Genomic DNA, 17,492 nt, shown 5'->3' with positions numbered 1-17,492 from the left:
GATTTAATAAAAAAGGGTCCTTTTTTTTTTGTCTTGTTTATTATTATTAATTATTATTATTAATTATTATTCATAATTATTATTATTTCGATCATCGCCCCCCACAGGCCCCCGGATCCGAGCATCGAGATGGAATTAACAACAGTGATTCACCTTCTCCTAATAACTTACACAGGGCACCCAGGGAACTTGTGCTTTTGGGGTGGGGGGCCACGTCTCCTTCCCCCCCCCCCCCCTCTATGGGGCACCAGGTCCCCAGGCCCAACCCTGAGGGCACCCATGGGTCTGGGGGTCCCCCCTGGTGCTGGGTGTAAGGGGGGGCACACACGATGCTGGCCCCCTCCTGCTTGTACAACTTTGGTCACTAGCTTTGTGCCCCCGGCCCCACGTCCCGCCCCAAGACACCCCATGGAGCTGGGGGGGCAAGGGGAGGGAAGGCACCAAAACCACCCCCTTGGAGGGACACACACACACACACACACACACACACATATAATGACAACAAGGACCCGGCGCTGCCGTCCTCAGTGCGCTCGTGACACCGGTGAGTGGCAGAGGAGGGGGGGGGGGTTCAACTCTGAGCCGTGGTGGTGGTGGCGGCTTTGCACCGGCGACCATCCCCGTGGCCTCAGGCCCGATGCCGACCTCTCTCCGCTGCCACGTCCTCGCCGCCTCCCGGGCCAGCAGGAAAGGGGAACGACGGGCACGGAGGAGGATGAGATGCCACCATGGTGTCACATGCCAGGTGCCCCCCCTTCCCCCACATAAAAACCACGGCAGAGGGGCCGGGATGGCCACGGCAGAGCCCCCCCAACCCCGAGACCTGAAGCTCCCTGAGCTGAACGAGGGTTTTTGTGCCATCCTGGAGATGGATCACAAAAGAAACCAGCCTGGAAAAGCAGCAGCAGATCCCAGCTCCGTTTACCACCACGGTGCCACCAAGGGTTCAACCAGGCTTCTCCGGGCGCCCCGGCACGGTGTCACCTACTTAGGAAGAAAAGGGTCCCCTAAAACCGAACCCGTGCCGGTGGCGCCGGGGTCAGATGGAGTTTTCCAAGAGGCTGTGGTTGCTCCGCCGGCTCAGGCAGTTCCTCTTGTTCAGGAGGCTCGTGGTCTCGTCGGTGGTGCTGGAAGGTTCGGGTTTCTCCGGTGCATCCGTGTCTGCACCGGGGCAGTTGCTGTCGGGGGACTGGGGACAACTGTCCATGCGGGAGGCTGTCAGGGCGTTCTGGTACTCGTGGCGCATGATCTGTGGGGGCAAAGGGAGAAGGGAAGGAGTGAGGAGTGGGGCTGGACCTCCAAGAGCATCCCTGTGGGTGTCGGGCCCATCTTAAGAGCCATGGAATTAATGAGGATGGGAAAGAGCTTTAGGATCCAGTCCAACCGTTCCCATCACTGCCGAGGCCACCACTGACCCATGGCACTGAGGGTGTGTGAGCACTGCAGGGACGGTGACTGCAGCCCTGCCCTGGGCAGCCTGTTCCAATGCCTGAGCACCCTCTGGGGCAGGAATTGTTCCCCAGCTCCACCTAAACCTGCCCTGGGGCAGCCTGAGGCCGTTTCCTCTTGTCATAGAATGGATCATGGAATGGTTTGGGTTGGAAGGGACCTTAAAGCTCCTTCAGCTCCAACCCCTGCCATGGGCAGGGACCCCTTCGACTGGAGCAGCTTGCTCCAAGCCCCTGTGTCCAACCTGGCCTTGAGCACTGCCAGGGATGGGGCAGCCACAGCTTCTCCAGGCACCCTGTGCCAGCGCCTCAGCACCCTCCCAGGGAAGAGCTTCTGCCTTTTCTCCAACCTAAATCCCTCCTGGTTTCAGTCTGAACCCATCACCCCTTGTCCCATCCCTACAGCCCCCGATGAAGAGCCCCTCTGCAGCACCCTTGTAGCCCCCTTCAGACACTGGAAGCTGCTCTGAGGTCCTCCCTGAGCCTCCTCTTCTCCAGGTTAACCCCCCCCCCCCCCAAGCTGCTCCCCCCAACTCTCATGCCCCAGAGCCCTCACCTTGACGAACTGGAGGTCGGTGAGGGCACGGACGCTGAAGTCGGGCACGTACTGGGCGCCGGTGCTGGTGTTGAGCTGGCCGGTGCTGCCGCTGATGGGCGAGGAGATGGAGTCGGAGCGCTCGTGGTAGTTGAGGGATGCTGAGTGGTTGAGGCTGCTGACGTGGGACGGGGAGCGCATCTCTGCAGGATGGGAGGGATGGGGTCAGCCATGCCCTGCACCCCCCCACCCTGGCTCCTTGTGCCTGCCCATAACAGGGTGCTGAGCCCCTGGTGATGCTGCCCTGGCTCCGTGCAGGGAGATCCCCATCCTGCAGGCTCCAGGGACACAGATCCCAATGGTGACAAGGAGCGATGGGATGCGCGTCCACCCCAGTGCAGCCCTGCAGCACCGGATTTGATCCACCCAACCCTCTGCTCCCCCTTGCACCAGGGGACAGGGACCAGGACCAAGGACACTGAGTCCAAACCACTGGCTCAGTCACCCCACAAGGGTTAGGGACAAGTTGGGGTTATGGGGACAGGGTGATGTGCTCAGACACGGGGTACAGAGATGGACCAGACAACACAGAGGACAAGGTGAAGAGAAGCCTGTGGATGAAGGGGAGGGTGGCTGCAGGTCCCCCTGCCCCTCACAGTGCCCACAGATGAGTGCTGCTGCCACTGAGCACCATGAGGGTCAGTGTCACAGCCCCTCAAGGGCAGCTCAGGGGGCACCAGTGGGGGCTCTAGCATCTATTCCCACCAGCAGCTCTAACACAGGGTGGGAGGCTCGCTCCATGCTGGCACCCAAGCGATGTGGGGGTGCTTACCAGTAGGAGAGGGGCTGATGGCCATCACCCCATAGTAGGAGAACGCTCCTGCTTCAAACTTCATGCACTCCTTGCCCGTCTCCACCTCCACCTTGCCCTGCAAGGGAGAGAAAAGGTTGGGTTCCTTAAGCCCCATCCCGCAGCACTGGGCTGGAGGAGAGACCCCAACCCCGCTGTCACTGCCTGCCCGGGGGTGAGGGCTCACACAGGGGACCCCAAGTGCGGGACAGCAGCCGGGTACCTGCAGGATGAGGGTGAAGTAGTCAGCTGCTTTGTTCTTGCAGTAGAGGAAGTGGCGCGGGGCCTTCTTGTTGCCCTCATCGAACTTCAGCTCCTGGATGACGTGGGAGTACTTGAGGAGGCGCAGGAGGATCTTCTCCGAGATGTAGGTGGGGGTGAAGAGCGTCACCTCTGAGAGCCAGAGGGGGAGGAAAGGGCTCAGAGCCATGGTCCTTGGCCCTCCACAGGAAGGTGCATCCCTCCCCTTGTCCCTCTGCGTGGGGCCTTGGCACCTCCCTGGGGCAGAAGCCCACCCAACATAAGCCTTGGGGACACGGGGAATGCGACCACGCTGGAGGGATGGGGACCCTCTGAGCATCACAGGCATCCCTGAGCCCTGCTCATTCCCACTCTGGGGTTGGGACAGAGGGGAGTGGGATGAGACACAAGCACCCCGTAACTCCTGAACTACATGGTTGGAGCAACTCTTCCTTGCTGGGGGGACAGGAATGGAGCCCAGGGACACGGCAGCACACGGAACCCACCAGGTCAGTGCTGGGGAGCTGCTGGAGCCATTGGACAGAGCCAAAGGGTGCCCTGAGCTTCAGGGGGCTCCCCCCGCAACCCCCTTTACCTGTGGAGAGGAAGCGGTGGGCGGCCAAGAGCAGCTGCGGGGAGACCTTCACCTTCTGCTCCCCAACGGGGTCCTTGAAGGCCGAGAAGTCCCGTTTGCCCTTGTGGTTGTTCACAAGCTTCCTGCTGCGGTTGTCAGCTGTGGGGAGCGGGATGTCAGCGGGATACAGCGGGATGGGAGTGGGATACAGAGGGATGTCAGTGGGATACAGCGGGATACAGCGGTATGGGAGTGGGATACAGCGGGATACAGTGGGATGGGAGTGGGATACAGCGGGATGTCAGCGGGATACAGTGGGATGGGAGTGGGATACAGCAGGATACAGTGGGATGGGAGTGGGATACAGCGGGATACAGTGGGATGTCAGTGGGATACAGCGGGATACAGCGGGATGTCAGCAGGATGTCAGTGGGATACAGCGGGATGCAGTGGGATGCAGTGGGATGGGAGTGGGATACAGCGGGATGTCAGCGGGTTACAGTGGGATACAGCAGGACACAGCGGGATGTAAGTGGGATACAGCAGGATGTCAGTGGGATACAGCAGGTTACAGTGGGATACAGTGGGATAGAGCGGGATACAGCAGGACACAGTGGGGATGTCAGTGGGACACAGCGGGATACAGCGGGACACAGGGGGATGGGAGTGGGATACAGCGGGATGTCAGCGGGTTACAGTGGGATACAGCGGGATACAGAGGGACACAGCGGGATGGGAGTGGGATACAGCGGGATACAGTGGGATACAGCGGGACACAGCGGGATGAGGAGGGGGCAGGGGGCGAGCCCAACACCTACTGTACGTGTCCGACTCGTCCAGGATCTCCGACTTGATGATCTCCTCGATGACATCCTCCAGCGTCACCAGCCCCAGCACCTCGTAGAAGGGGTCCCCTTCGCCCTCGTTGTTCACCTTCTGCACGATGGCCAGGTGGGACTTCCCTAGGGATTGGCACATGGGATGTTGGAAGGGGAACCCCCTCAGTTTCAAGGGGGATGGGGGGTTCACTGGGACCACTGCTTGCCATATCCCACCACCCGCCTGCCTAGGAAACAATGAACCAGCTGAGATGCAGACATGGCCCTGGGCTGGGCACCAACCCCCAGGGCGATGGCAGTGATTGAGGCCAGGGCTTGGCAATGGGGTTCCCGGGAGATGGAATGTGCCCCCCGGGAGCCCATTCCCTGTCACAATGTGGGGTGAGTGCCCACGGGTCCCACCCTGTGTAGGCAGGATGCAGTTAGCCTTATCCCAGCGAAATCCAAAGCTGGAATCCCGGCTGGCCCTGCTCCTGGGTGCGTGTTTCTCCTGCTCCGTCCCCACATTGCAGAGATCCATTGGGAAAAGCTCCTTGGACAAGGAACAGCTCTGCTCCAGGGAAAGGAGCAGTGTGTGGAACACCACAGCACGCCCAGGCCAGGTCACTGCACCCACACGATGGACTCCTTAGCCTGGGGAAACTGAGGCAGGGAGGAAGGTGATGATGCTCCCTCCCTCACCTCAGCACAGCCCCACAGACTTGGGCCTCTTGAAGCTCCACACTCGCCCCGAGGCCAGCAGCAAGGTGCCATCCTGCTCTGCTCAGCACCAATGTGCCTGCCCTGACACGAGCTGTTTGGTTATAGAGCTGCTGGGGAAAGCTGGTGGGGAAGGGACCACAGAGCTCCCTGTGCTCGTAGAACCCCAGCCTGGTTTGGGATGGAAGGGACCTTAAAGCTCATCCAGTTCCAACCCCTGACACGGGCAGGGACCCCTTCCACTGGAGCAGCTTGCTCCAAGCCCCTGTGTCCAACCTGGCCTTGAACACTGCCAGGGATGGGGCAGCCACAGCTGCTCTGGGCACCCTGTGCCAGCGCCTCAGCACCCTCACAGGGAAGAGCTTCTGCCTAAGAGCTCATCTCAGTCTCCCCTCGGGCAGGTTAAAGCCATTCCCCTTGGCCTGTCCCTACATCCCTTGTCCCAAGCCCCTCTCCAGGTTTCCTGCAGCCCCTTCAGGCACTGGAGCTGCTCTCAGGTCTCCCCTTCAGGAGCCTTCTCTTGTCCAGGCTGCCCCAGCCCAGCTCTCTCAGCCTGGCTCCAGAGCAGAGCTGCTCCAGTAACGGTGATGCTCAGAGGGGTGAAACCTCCCTGAGCTCATGGCTCTGGGAACCCCTCACCTGGGCTGCAGATGGGCAGGGACGGGGATGGGGATGGGTGACTCAGGCAGCTCCTCTTGGGATGAGCTCCGCTGGGAGCGGCTGGTGGCAAAGCAAACACTGGGATCCGCTGGGCAAAGGGCACGGGCGCTGCTTCTGCTCCGGGTGCCCATGAGGGGGGATGAGGGCAGAGCCCCACCACGGAGCTGCACCCATGAGGAACGGGGCTCGGCTCCAACCAGTGCCCCAAAGCAGGGCCCTGAGCCTGAGAGGTGCCTGAAATCCAGCCCCGTGGGACGTGGGTGGCTTTGTAACCGGAATGAGCGCCTTTAAATCCCTTAGGAAGGATTTGCCGGAGGGAAAGCCGGTGCCAGCAGCCGGGATAACACCGGCGCCGGCAGCAACAGGACTTAGGTTCACTGCTACTGGGGCCGGGCTGGAGCGGGCTGGGATGAACTGAAGGGAATGATGCTGAGATCCCATTGGCATTCCCACAAGGAGCAGCGCCAAGCTCCCATGCCTGTGCTTTTGGAGCTGCTGCCTCCTCCCTACTTTTATACACGAGCCAAGCTCGGACCTAGCAGCTCCCAAACCCTCTCCCCAAGCTCCAGCCAAGCTTTTGCTGCGGGTGGACTTATCTGATCCCTTAAATCCCATCACAAGAGCCCCTGAGCACGGCGGGACACAGGGCTGTGGCTGCATCCCCCACCACAGCCGGGATCTTCACTTCATCCCGCTCCCACACTGGAAGCTGGGAAGGGCAGGGGGGTTCCCAGCCTGAAAGCACATCCCGGAGGGCTCAGCTCCTGTTCCCAGCCCCATGAGCAGGAAGCAGAGCGGGAATGGGGCTGGGAGGAAGGAGCCAAGCCCAGACCTGGGAGCCCAGCAATTTCCCAGCTCTCATTTTCTATCCAAGGGCCTCCAGGGCTGGTGATGAAACCCAAGGGACCGTTCCCAAAGTGGCTCCTGGGGCTGGTGCTGACCACGGGCAGAGAAAGGGAGGCTCCTGGCTCACCTGCCTGTGCCCAGCACCGTGTCCCCGGGGTCCTGTGGCCTTCACCAAAACCTGCTCCCCATGGACGGCACCTCAGGGAAGCAGCAGCACCCCATGGAACCAGCAGTACCCCACGGAAGTGAGCAGCACCCCATGGAAGCAGCAGCACCCCATGGAAGCGAGCATCGCCCCGTGGGAGTGAGAAGCACCCCATGGAAGCGAGCAGCACTCCATGGAGCCAGCAGCACCCCATGGAGCCAGCAGCACCCCATGGGAGCAAGCAGCACCCCATGGGAGCAAGCAGCACCCCATGGGAGCAAGCAGCACCCCATGGAGCCAGCAGCACTCCATGGAGCCAGCAGCACCCCATGGGAGCAAGTAGCACCCCATGGAGCCAGCAGCACCCCATGGAGCCAGCAGCACCCCATGGGAGCAAACAGCACCCCATGGAGCCAGCAGCACCCCATGGGAGCAAGCAGCACCCCATGGAGCCAGCAGCACCCCATGGAGCCAGCAGCACCCCATGGGAGCAATCAGCACCCCATGGAGCCAGGAGCACCCCATGGGAGCAAGCAGCACCCCATGGGAGCAAGCAGCACCCCATGGGAGCAAGCAGCACCCCATGGAGCCAGCAGCACCCCATGGAGCCAGCAGCACCCCAGGGAAGCAGCGGCACCCCAGGGAAGCAGCAGCACCCCATGGAACCAGCAGCACCCCCTTACCCTTTTTGAACTCCTCCAGCATGGCATCCAGCTTGGTGTCGTGGAAGACAACGTGGACAGGGTGGTTGTAGAACTTGGTGATGGTCTTGAGGGGGGTGCAGTCGTCAGGGTCAACGAAAGCCAGGTCCTTGACGTAGAGGATGTCCATGATGTTGGAGCGCTCCTCCTCATAGACGGGGATGCGGGTGTAGCCGCTCTCCATGATCTCCGACATGGTGTTGAAGTCCAGGATGGCGTCGCTGTTGATCATGAAGCAGTTCTGCAGCGGGGTCATCACGTCCTCCACCGTCTTGGTGCGGAGCTCCAGGGCTCCCTGGATCATGTTGAGCTCTTCCCTCACCAAGTCGTTGTAGGGCTCCGTCACCTTCAGCATCTCCACCAGCTTCTCCCGGTTGTAAACGGTGCCGATCTCCTGGCCCAGGATGCAGTCGAGGAGCTTGCTGATGGGGTAGGAGAGGGGGAACGTCGCCAGCATGAAGAACTTGGTCACCACGATGGTGTTGGCGCCCACGGCCAAGCCGTGGCGGGAGCAGAGCGCTTGGGGCACGATCTCCCCGAAGATGACGATGCCGATGGTGGAAGCGACGACGGCGCCGATGCCGGAACCGATGAGGTCATCGAGGAAGATGGTGAGGGTGGTGTTGACCAGCACGTTGCCCAGCAGCAGGGAGCACAGCAGGTAGTTCCCTTTGCGGCGGATGGGCTCGATCCTGCGGGCGTAACGCTTCTCGGTGTCGGTGCCGCAGTTCTGCACGATGCGCAGCTCCATGGGGTCCAGCGCCATGAGACCCAGGTTGAGCCCGCTGAAGATGCCCGACAGCACCAGGAGCCCCACGATGAGGATCACCTGCAGCCACAGCGGCAACAGCGACTTCTTCTCCTCCAGCACCATGAGCCAGGCGTCGGGGTCGGGATGGGGCAGCCAGGCCTGGCCGGCCCGGCGCTGCGTGCACAACACGTACGTCTTTACCTTCTCGCCCTTCCGCAGGGCGCGGACCCGGACCCGCAGCAGGGCCGAGGTGTCGAAGAGCTCCGCGGGGCCCGGCTGCACCACCACGTCCTGGGTGCGATAGGAACAGGAGCCGTTCGGGGCAGAACCGTTCTCGGCCGGGCGGAGCTCGGCGAACGCCACCCGTTCCCCGGTGCCCGGGCCCAGGCCCTGCCCGTAGAAGCGCAGCACCAGCTCGCTGCCCTCCGTCACACGGATGGGCCCGCGGGACGGAGCCGCCGGCACCGGCTTCGTGCTCTCCTCCAGCCGCATCCCCAGCACCACGTTGGACCCGTCCGGAGGCGCCGTCCGGGACACGGCGGCGGCAGCGGCGGCGCCGGGCAGCGCCAGCAGCAGCAGCAGCAGCGGCGGCGGCAGCAGCAGCACCGAGGGGACCGAGCGGACCCCGCCGCCGCCGCCCGCCGCCATGTTGGCGTCTCGCAACCGCCTCACGCCGCGCCCCCTTCCCGCCCCGAGCGGGGCTGCGTCGCACCCTCCCGCCGCCACAGGCGCCTTAAAAGGGCGATGGCAGAACCGGGATGGTGGGGTCCGCAAGTGTGGATGAATGAAGGGGGGGCAAAGGGGTATCCATTAGGTGGGAGTTCAGCCCCCCCTGGGGCAAGGTGGGTGTGTGGGGTGCAGGGGGAACTAGGGTGAGCAGGAGCTTAAGGGGGGCACTAACTCCTGGGGAGGAGGGCTTTAGGATCTTGGGGGGGGGGGTGGACCTAAGACCTGGAGGGTGTCATTAGGACAGGGGAAGGGACGTTAGGACCTGGAGGGGGGCACTAGGACCTGGGGGAAGGGTGACACTAGGATTTGGGGGGGGGGGGGGTGGCGGGAGGGGACACTAGGACCAGGGAGGGGGGCACTAATACCGAGGAGGGAGGCAATAGGACAGAGGAGGGGCACTAGGATCTGGGGTAAGGGGAGCACTAGGATCTGGGGGGGCGGGAGGGGACATTAGGACTGAGGAGAGGGGCACTAGGACCCGGGGTACGGGGGACACTAGGATTTGGGGGGGGGGGGGAAGGGGCATTAGGACCAGGGAGGGGGGCAATAGGACCGAGGAGGGTCACTAGGACCTGGGGTAAGGGGGGCACTAGGGTTTGGGGGGGGGCAGGAAGGGGCACTAGGACCAGGGAGGAGAGCACTAATACCGAGGCGGGTCACTAGGACTTGGAGTAAGGGGGGCAACTAGGATCTGGGGGTCGCGGGAAGGGGGCATTAGGACCGAGGAGGGGGGCACAAGGATCTGGGGGTTGCGGGAAGGGGGCATTAGGACCGAGGAGGGGGGCACTAGGATCTGGGGGTCGCGGGAAGGGGGCATTAGGACCGAGGAGGGGGACACTAGGACCCGGGGCGCGCACTTCAGGCCATTGCACGCCAGGAGCCGGCGCGGATCCTTTAAGGCAGCCAGAAAGAAGTTACCCATCAGCCCCTGCGCGCAGCCCGTTCCTCTCCATTGACAGTCCTCTCCTCCAACCCGCGTCCCGCGGGCCTCGGCGAGGCAACCAATGAGCGAGCTCGGCGCGGAGAGCGGGCCAATGGGCGGCGCGGGGCGGGGCGGAGCGCGGGCGGCGGGGGCAAGATGGCGGCGGCGGGCCGGTACGCGGCCGTGCTGGTGCTGCTGGCGCTGGGCGGGCCGCGGGCCGAGCAGACGGAGGAGCACCTCAAGCGGGAGCACTCGCTCTCCAAACCCTACCAGGGTGAGTGGGGCAGGGCAGGGCGCTGGGGGGGAAGGTGCCCGGTACCCGGTATCCGGTACCGACAGTGCTTTGTGGGCCGCAGGTGTGGGCTCGGCCAGCTCGGGGCTGTGGGACCTGCAGGGTAACGCCATGGTCATGACCCACTTCATCCGCCTCACCCCCGACGTGCAGAGCAAGCAGGGAGCCGTCTGGAACCGAGTGGTGAGCACCGGGGGGGGGGCCGTGGGGTCTTCATTTGGGGGTGAGGGGACTCGGGGAGGGGTTAAGAGCAGGCTGGGGGGGGGGCGCTGGGGTGAGTATAGGGGAAGTGGGGCCTTGGGAAGGGGTTTAAGGGGGCTGGAGGCTGAACCAGAGGGCTTGGGGGGGTTGTGAGTAAGGGGTGCAGGGTGTGCGCAGGAACGGGGGGGGTTGATGAAGGGGTTTGAGCTAAAGAGAGGGTTTTGGGGGGGTATCGGGGCAGGAAGGGGTAAAATGGGGGGGGGGTCCAAGCCAGAGGGTGTGAGGGGATTTGGGGGGGGATTGAAGGGGTATTGGGGAAGCTGCCTGGGGTTGTAGAGTGGGGCAGGGAAGAGCTGTGAGGGTCAGAGCTGGCACCACTGCAGCCCCCCCCCCCCCCTTTGGTGTGGTGGCTCCTGCAAGGGCTGAGCCACCCCATGGGCATTGGGGGTGCTTGGGGTCTCCCATGGGGTCGCTGTGGTTGGAGCTGCTGCTCCCTTTGGCATGCCCAGGTCTGTGGGGCTGGTGGAGCAGCAGCAGCGTGATGTGGTCACGGGTGCGGTGTGTCACCCGGCACGCAGCAGAGCTCCCTTGAATTCCTTGATGATTCCATTTCGTTTCAATGTGGGATGATATCGATGGGGATGTTGTGCCCCAGGATCCAGCCGTGCTCCACAGGGGTTTGGAAAACACCCCAGGAGACCAGAGCGGTCCCTCATGCTCTGATTTAGTGACATATCATATTGAGGCAGGTTGCTTTGCCTTTGGCCCTCCTTTCCTTCCCCTTTGGCCCTCCTTTCCTTCCCCTTTGGCCCTCCTTTCCTTCCCCTTTGGCCCTCCTTTCCTTCCCCTTTGGCCCTCCTTTCCTTCCCCTTTGGCCCTCCTTTCCTTCCCCTTTGGCCCTCCTTTCCTTCCCCTTTGGCCCTCCTTTCCTTCCCCTTTGGCCCTCCTTTCCTTCCCCTTTGGCCCTCCTTTCCTTCCCCTTTGGCCCTCCTTTCCTTCCCCTTTGGCCCTCCTTTCCTTCCCCTTTGGCCCTCCTTTCCTTCCCCTTTGGCCCTCCTTTCCTTCCCCTTTGGCCCTCCTTTCCTTCCCCTTTGGCCCTCCTTTCCTTCCCCTTTGGCCCTCCTTTCCTTCCCCTTTGGCCCTCCTTTCCTTCCCCTTTGGCCCTCCTTTCCTTCCCCTTTGGCCCTCCTTTCCTTCCCCTTTGGCCCTCCTTTCCTTCCCCTTTGGCCCTCCTTTCCTTCCCCTTTGGCCCTCCTTTCCTTCCCCTTTGGCCCTCCTTTCCTTCCCCTTTGAAACGATTCCCTTGGTTTAATGATGTCCCTTGGGATTACTTACTGCTCCCAACGAAACTATGGGATGGCAAGGGAAGCATGGAGTAGTGGCACATGGAGCTGTTGTGACAGGCAGGGGATGCTGCAGCCGTGGCGGTGTCTGTCCCCTAACCCTCGTGGGCACAGAAGCCGTGGGTCCCATCCCTGCTCCTCTGCTTGCAGCCGTGTTACCTGCGGGACTGGGAGATGCAGGTGCACTTCAAAATCCACGGGCAAGGCAAGAAGAACCTGAACGGGGATGGGTTTGCCATCTGGTACACCAAGGATCGCATGCAGCCAGGTGAGCGTGGCTGTAGCGGCTGTCGCTGGTGTCAGGGATGTGCCTCCTTCTCAGGGGATGGTTTATGTTGGAAAGGACCTTAAAGATCTTCCAGTTCCAACCCCTGCCATAGGCAGGGACCCCTTCCACTGGAGCAGCTTGCTCCAAGCCCCCATGTCCAACCTGGCCTTGAGCACTGCCAGGGATGGGGCAGCCACAGCTTCTCTGGGCACCCTGTGCCAGCGCCTCAGCACCCTCACAGGGAAGAGCTTCTGCCTAAGAGCTCATCTCAGTCTCCCCTCGGGCAGGTTAAAGCCATTCCCCTTGGCCTGTCCCTACATCCCTTGTCCCAGGCCCCTCTCCAGGTTTCCTGCAGCCCCTTCAGGCACTGGAGCTGCTCTCAGGTCTCCCCTTCAGGAGCCTTCTCTTGTCCAGGCTGCCCCAGCCCAGCTCTCTCAGCCTGGCTCCAGAGCAGAGCTGCTCCAGCCCTCGCAGCAGCTCCATGGCCTCCTCTGGCCTTGCTCCAGCAGCTCCAGGTCCCTCTTGTGCTGCTGCCCCAGAGCTGGGTCAGGACCACAGGGGGGTCTCCCCAGAGCGCAGCAGGGGGGCAGGATCCCCTCCCTGAGCTGCTGCTCATGCAGAGGCACTGGGAGGCTGGAATCAGGTTGGGGGGCAGGGCTTTGGGGTTGTTTTGTGCTCGTTTTGGGGTCAGTGTAATGGGAAGTGTGGAGCCTCCTGCACTGGGAGTCAGCTCCTTAAAAACCAGACTGTGGAGGAAGCTCAGTCCTTGAGCAGCAAAGGGAAAGGCATTTCAGCTGCCACTCTGACTTCCCTGCCTGCCCTGTGTGCTTTAGTCACTGCTCAAGGCTTCCTCTTTACGTAACATGATGAGTAACAACCCCTTTGCAACGCCTGCCTGGCTTTGCCATCCCTAACCAGAGCCTCTCCTCCCTCCTAGGACCTGTCTTTGGAAGCAAGGATAACTTCCTGGGCCTGGGAGTGTTTGTGGACACCTACCCAAACGAGGAGAAGCAGCATGAGGTGAGCTAGGAGCCAACGGAACCGCGCTGCCCGCCAGCTTCCTGCAGGGGCAGAGCTGAGCTTACGGCTCTTCCCTGAGCTCGGGAGGCAGCGAGCACCCACTCCAGCTGCCTGACGATCCTACCTCCGTGTGCTGAGCTCCCGGCCTCTTCTGGAGCCTGCCACAAGCGGTAGCAGAGGTGAAGCTGTGCCGAGAGCATTGTAGGGCTTGAGCAGAGCAGTTCCTGAGCTGCCAGCCCAGCCCTGCCTGCGTTGACAGGGCTGTTTCATGGCAGCTGCCCCCAGGAGGCTTTCCCTGCTCTCTGGTGCAGTGGGACTGGGCTCTGCCCCTTTGGAAGACGCCCTTCTGAAGGTCTTTGTGTTCCTGGTGTGTCTGGTGGTTGTTTGGAGGTTTATTGGTGTGGGTTCCTATGGAGAAGGGAGTGCAGAGGTAGTTAAAACCAAGCCTTGCCCTGGAATCTCTTTTATCACGCCAAACCCAAAGCTGGACTCGGTTTTAATGCCAGTTTTCCCTAAAACATAGGCACTGTTGTACCCCAAGACATTGGTGCTGATCCCAAAGTGGGATTAACACTGCTCACCCTGGAGAAAGGGACAAAAGGTGCAGTTGGGATGTGCCCTGACCTTGGAGCTGCTGAGAAATGCTGAGGAACAACCAGCTTTTGTTGAGGAACCCAACGCAGCAGCTCTGGTGCAGGGGTGGACTTTGTGCTTGTAAAAGCCTTTGTGAGCCATTTGGTGCCTTGTTAATGGGGTTAGTGCTGGGTGGGTCCTGGTGACTTGCAGTGACAGAGCTGCTTTTGTGGGGTAAAGGGATACACAATGGGTCTTCCTTAAAGGAAATCATGAGTGGAATGTGGGTGTCTGGCTTCCTGGCACCTGGAGAGGGCTGCCCTCCTCTGGTCAGGCACGGAGCACTCTTCACATGTGTGGAATCATAGAATCCTGGAATGGTTTGGGTTGGAAGGGACCTTAAAGCTCCTCCAGCTCCAACCCCTGCCACGGGCAGGGACCCCTTCCACTGGAGCAGCTTGCTCCAAGCCCCTGTGTCCAACCTGGCCTTGAGCACTGCCAGGGATGGGGCAGCCACAGCTTCTCTGGGCACCCTGTGCCAGCGCCTCAGCACCCTCACAGGGAAGAGCTTCTGCCTAAGAGCTCATCTCAGTCTCCCCTCAGGCAGGTTAAAGCCATTCCCCCTGGCCTGTCCCTACAGGCCCTTGTCCCAAGCCCCTCTCCAGGTTTCCTGCAGCCCCTTCAGGCACTGGAGCTGCTCTTGCTGTTGGGGCTCTGTTGTGTGGGTGAGCTGCTGCGTGGTGAGGAGGAGAAACACGGCAACGCTTGATGTGGCTTTCAGCCCCCAGCACCATTCCCTCTCCGTGTGGCTCAGAATTCAGCCCCTAACACCTAAAGCCCTCCCTGCTTTAGTCTCTGCTAAGCTGAGCATTCCAGGGAGGAAGCGTCCAGGTTGCAGGTGAACGCTAAACTCTGGTCTGTGACCATCTTGCTTCTGTGCTCTTTCTTGCTTTGCGATAACCCTGGACTGGCAGGCTCAGAAGAGGAGGTACAGCCCGGGAAATCAGGTACTTCCTCTTGCTGACCTTCCCGTTCCCAAGCTGTCCGGTCTCACCTTGGCTCACAGTTGAGGAATTCCCTCCTCTGAGCTCCAGAAATCCCTTTGCCACCTGGGAGAGGCTGCATGAGACGGACCGTCCTCCCTCCTGAACGTCCAAGGGATGGAACGGGATCGTGCTGGTGTCGTGTTGAGGCAGATCCTTGGTGGGATGAAGGAGTTTGGGCTCCATAGGGCTGCTCTGGCTCGTGGTCGACCCAAGAGCTCAGCCCCAGCCTTGCCCCCCGGCAGCGTGTGTTCCCCTACATCTCGGCCATGGTGAACAACGGTTCCCTCACCTACGACCACGACCGGGACGGGCGCCCGACGGAGCTGGGGGGCTGCACGGCCATGGTGAGGAACCTCAACCACGACACCTTCCTGGTCATCCGCTACGTGAAGAGGAGGCTGACGGTGAGTGCTTCCAGCCCGGCGCCACGGGGCAGCGGGGCCCCGGCAAGGCCTCAGGGTCCTGCTTCTGCTTCAGGTCCTGATTGATATCGACGGGAAGCACGAGTGGAGGGACTGCATCGACGTGCCGGGCGTGCGCCTGCCCCGTGGCTACTACTTTGGGACGTCTTCTGTCACTGGAGACCTCTCAGGTACTGCCCTGGGGTCCCAAAAACCTTGCTTCCCAAGCAGCTCCTGGGCAGCTTTGGAGGTGCAGCTGGGTGCTTACGGAAGCAAATGAGGAGCTGTCTGTGCTTTCAACACCTTTAAGCGTTGGTTTTAGCTTGCAGCAGCTCCTGAAGAACCCAGAGCCTGCTCTGGGTGTGTTGCTCCCCTGAGTGCTTGCTTTAGGCAGCGCTTCCCACTTTCCTTGAGCTCCCTGCACGGCCCAAGCTCAGCCAACAGGAGTGCAGCCAAGCGGCTGCAGCAGCTCAGCCAGAGGGTTCTGTCTCCCAAACAAGCCCCTGAGGAGGAGTGAAAGCAGGATGAGCACGGAAAAGGAATCTCCTCCACTCTCCTGCCACAGCCCATGGTGCCTGGGTTAACCCCAAGGGCAGCACTGTGAGGAACGGCCCTCGCTGCAGCCACAGGGCTCCCTCTCAGCCTCTGCTCCGGGGGCATCTTGCTTTGGATTTCACATCCTGGGAGCTCTGAGCTGCTCCTAATTGAGGGAGGGACCTAAAGCTGCAGCCCTTCACCCTCCTCTGCATAATACTTCTCCCGTGGTGCTGGTTGAGGTGCTGTGCGCTGTGCTGTTACCCCACTGGGCCTCTTTGGGCACGTTTTCAGCCTGATTTGAGCTCTGCCTCTGCAGAAGTGCATCTCTGGGGGTCTGAGCCCATTGTTGGCTCCAACAGCAGTTCCTTTTCTCTCCCAGATCCCTGCCTGGTGCCCGGGGAGCTGGTGCGGAGCCCTCGCCTTGTCCCACTAACAGCCCCACCAGCACGAGCACAGGGCCCCGTGAGGCTGATGCTAACACCTTCCCTTGGGGTGCCTGATGGGCTAATCCCACTTTGGGCTGGTGGTTTTCACTTTAGCTTAAAGGTTCCCGTTGGCTGAGGGCCCAGCTGAGCCCAGCATAGATCCTGCCCTCTGCAGGTGAGTTTGCCCACCTCGGGAAGGCAGAGCAGCACCTTTGTCCCAGGTGATAACATCCCGTGGTGCTGCCTGAGGCCCTCAGTCCCTGGCCAGAGCTGGCACTGGCAGCGGTGCCTCAGGACGTGGTGGTTGTGCTCTGCTTGCAGACAACCACGACATCATCTCCCTCAAGCTCTACCAGCTGACAGTGGAGAGGAGCCCGGAGGAGGAGAAGCGGGACAGGGAGGTCTATCTGCCCGTCGTGGACAACCTGAAGCTGCCAGGAAGTGAGTAGGAGCTGCTGGTCCCACACAGGGGAAGGGGGGAGCCCTAGGGACTCGAAGGGTTGTGGAGGAGAAGCCACATCATTTTGAGAGCGAACAGGCTGAGCTCCACCTGGAATCATGGAATGGTTTGGGTTGGAAGGGACCTTAAAGCTCGTCCAGCTCCAACCCCTGCCACGGGCAGGGACACCTTCCACTAGAGCAGCTTGCTCCAAGCCCCTGTGTCCAACCTGGCCTTGAGGAGGGGTTCCTGGGGTGTGGGTTCTGGGGTGCTGGGCTCTTGGGGTGCTCATGGGCTGGTTTCCCTCCTCTCTCTCCCAGTGGAGGCACCGCTGGAGCCCATGAGTGGCCTGGCTCTCTTCTTGATCGTCTTCTTCTCCCTCGTTGCCATCGTTTTTGCCATCGTCATCGGGGTCATCATCTACAACAAGTGGCAGGAGCAGAGCCGGAAACACTTCTATTGACTTGGGAATACCCTGGGATAGCCCATGGCTAGTCCTTGCTAGCCACCTCCTGCCTCCCACCATTCCCAGACTGGCCAGAGCGTGATGGACTGACCCCCATGGCAGGGACCTTTGTGTGTGCCGTCCCCCCCCCACTGGGACGGCTGCTGCTTCTTGTTGGGCTCCAGAACTCCAGTGCTGCTCCTGGTGGGAGCTGGGATCCTGTGATGGCTGCAGGGATGGAGCTGCCACCTCCTGAGGGAGCTTTGCTTTGGGACTTGTTCAGGAGGATGTCAGGACGTGGGCAGGAGTCCTCACCTCGGCTCTGGGGGATGCCAGCGAGCAGGCCCTGTTTCCACACCAGATCCCTCCTTCCCTCCCAGCCTCTTCTCTCCAAGCGATTTCCACTTCCAGGAGGGAATTTCCAAGCTCTTCACCCCGCTCTGGCTGCTCTGTCACCTGCCTTAGGCTGGCGGTGGAGCCCAGGCAGCTTTTCTTTGTACGTGGATCCCTGCACCGGTGCCGTTTGCATGTCGTGTCGTGGCTTCTGGCAGCTTTCCCCTCGG

At 61.5% G+C, this 17,492-nt stretch overlaps 2 protein-coding genes across 4 annotated transcripts; one reads left to right on the top strand and one right to left on the bottom strand.

Annotated features, from left to right (window-relative positions):
- Nucleotides 1-903: 903 nt before the first annotated feature.
- CNNM4 (cyclin and CBS domain divalent metal cation transport mediator 4) lies at nucleotides 904-8,936 on the bottom strand. The gene is made up of 7 exons (XM_062632757.1): nucleotides 7,520-8,936; nucleotides 4,466-4,609; nucleotides 3,669-3,806; nucleotides 3,057-3,226; nucleotides 2,816-2,912; nucleotides 2,005-2,186; nucleotides 904-1,249 (listed from the first exon to the last, which is right to left on the bottom strand). Exons 1-7 carry the CDS (start codon nucleotides 8,934-8,936, stop codon nucleotides 1,040-1,042), a joined length of 2,358 nt encoding a protein of 785 aa, XP_062488741.1. The 3' UTR covers nucleotides 904-1,039.
- A 1,119-nt stretch (nucleotides 8,937-10,055) lies between these two features.
- On the top strand, nucleotides 10,056-17,270 carry LMAN2L (lectin, mannose binding 2 like). Of its 3 annotated transcripts, none has more exons than XM_062632753.1 (9): nucleotides 10,056-10,213; nucleotides 10,296-10,414; nucleotides 11,926-12,043; nucleotides 12,981-13,063; nucleotides 14,611-14,643; nucleotides 14,925-15,086; nucleotides 15,160-15,274; nucleotides 16,367-16,486; nucleotides 16,805-17,270. In XM_062632753.1, the coding sequence occupies exons 1-9, from the start codon at nucleotides 10,096-10,098 to the stop codon at nucleotides 16,945-16,947; spliced, it is 1,011 nt and encodes a 336-aa protein (XP_062488737.1). In that variant the 5' UTR covers nucleotides 10,056-10,095; the 3' UTR covers nucleotides 16,948-17,270. The 3 variants fall into 3 exon arrangements, with proteins under 3 accessions (XP_062488737.1, XP_062488739.1, XP_062488738.1); XM_062632755.1 differs by lacking the exon at nucleotides 16,805-17,270 and adding an exon at nucleotides 16,000-16,220; XM_062632754.1 differs by lacking the exon at nucleotides 14,611-14,643.
- Nucleotides 17,271-17,492: the final 222 nt, after the last annotated feature.

The sequence above is a fragment of the Pezoporus occidentalis genome, unplaced genomic scaffold, assembly GCF_034315485.1.
Source record: "Pezoporus occidentalis ecotype Australia unplaced genomic scaffold, CSIRO_AGI_Poc_V1 ctg396, whole genome shotgun sequence".
Lineage (NCBI taxonomy): Eukaryota > Metazoa > Chordata > Aves > Psittaciformes > Psittacidae > Pezoporus > Pezoporus occidentalis.
This window is presented reverse-complemented; position numbering and strand designations above follow the sequence as displayed.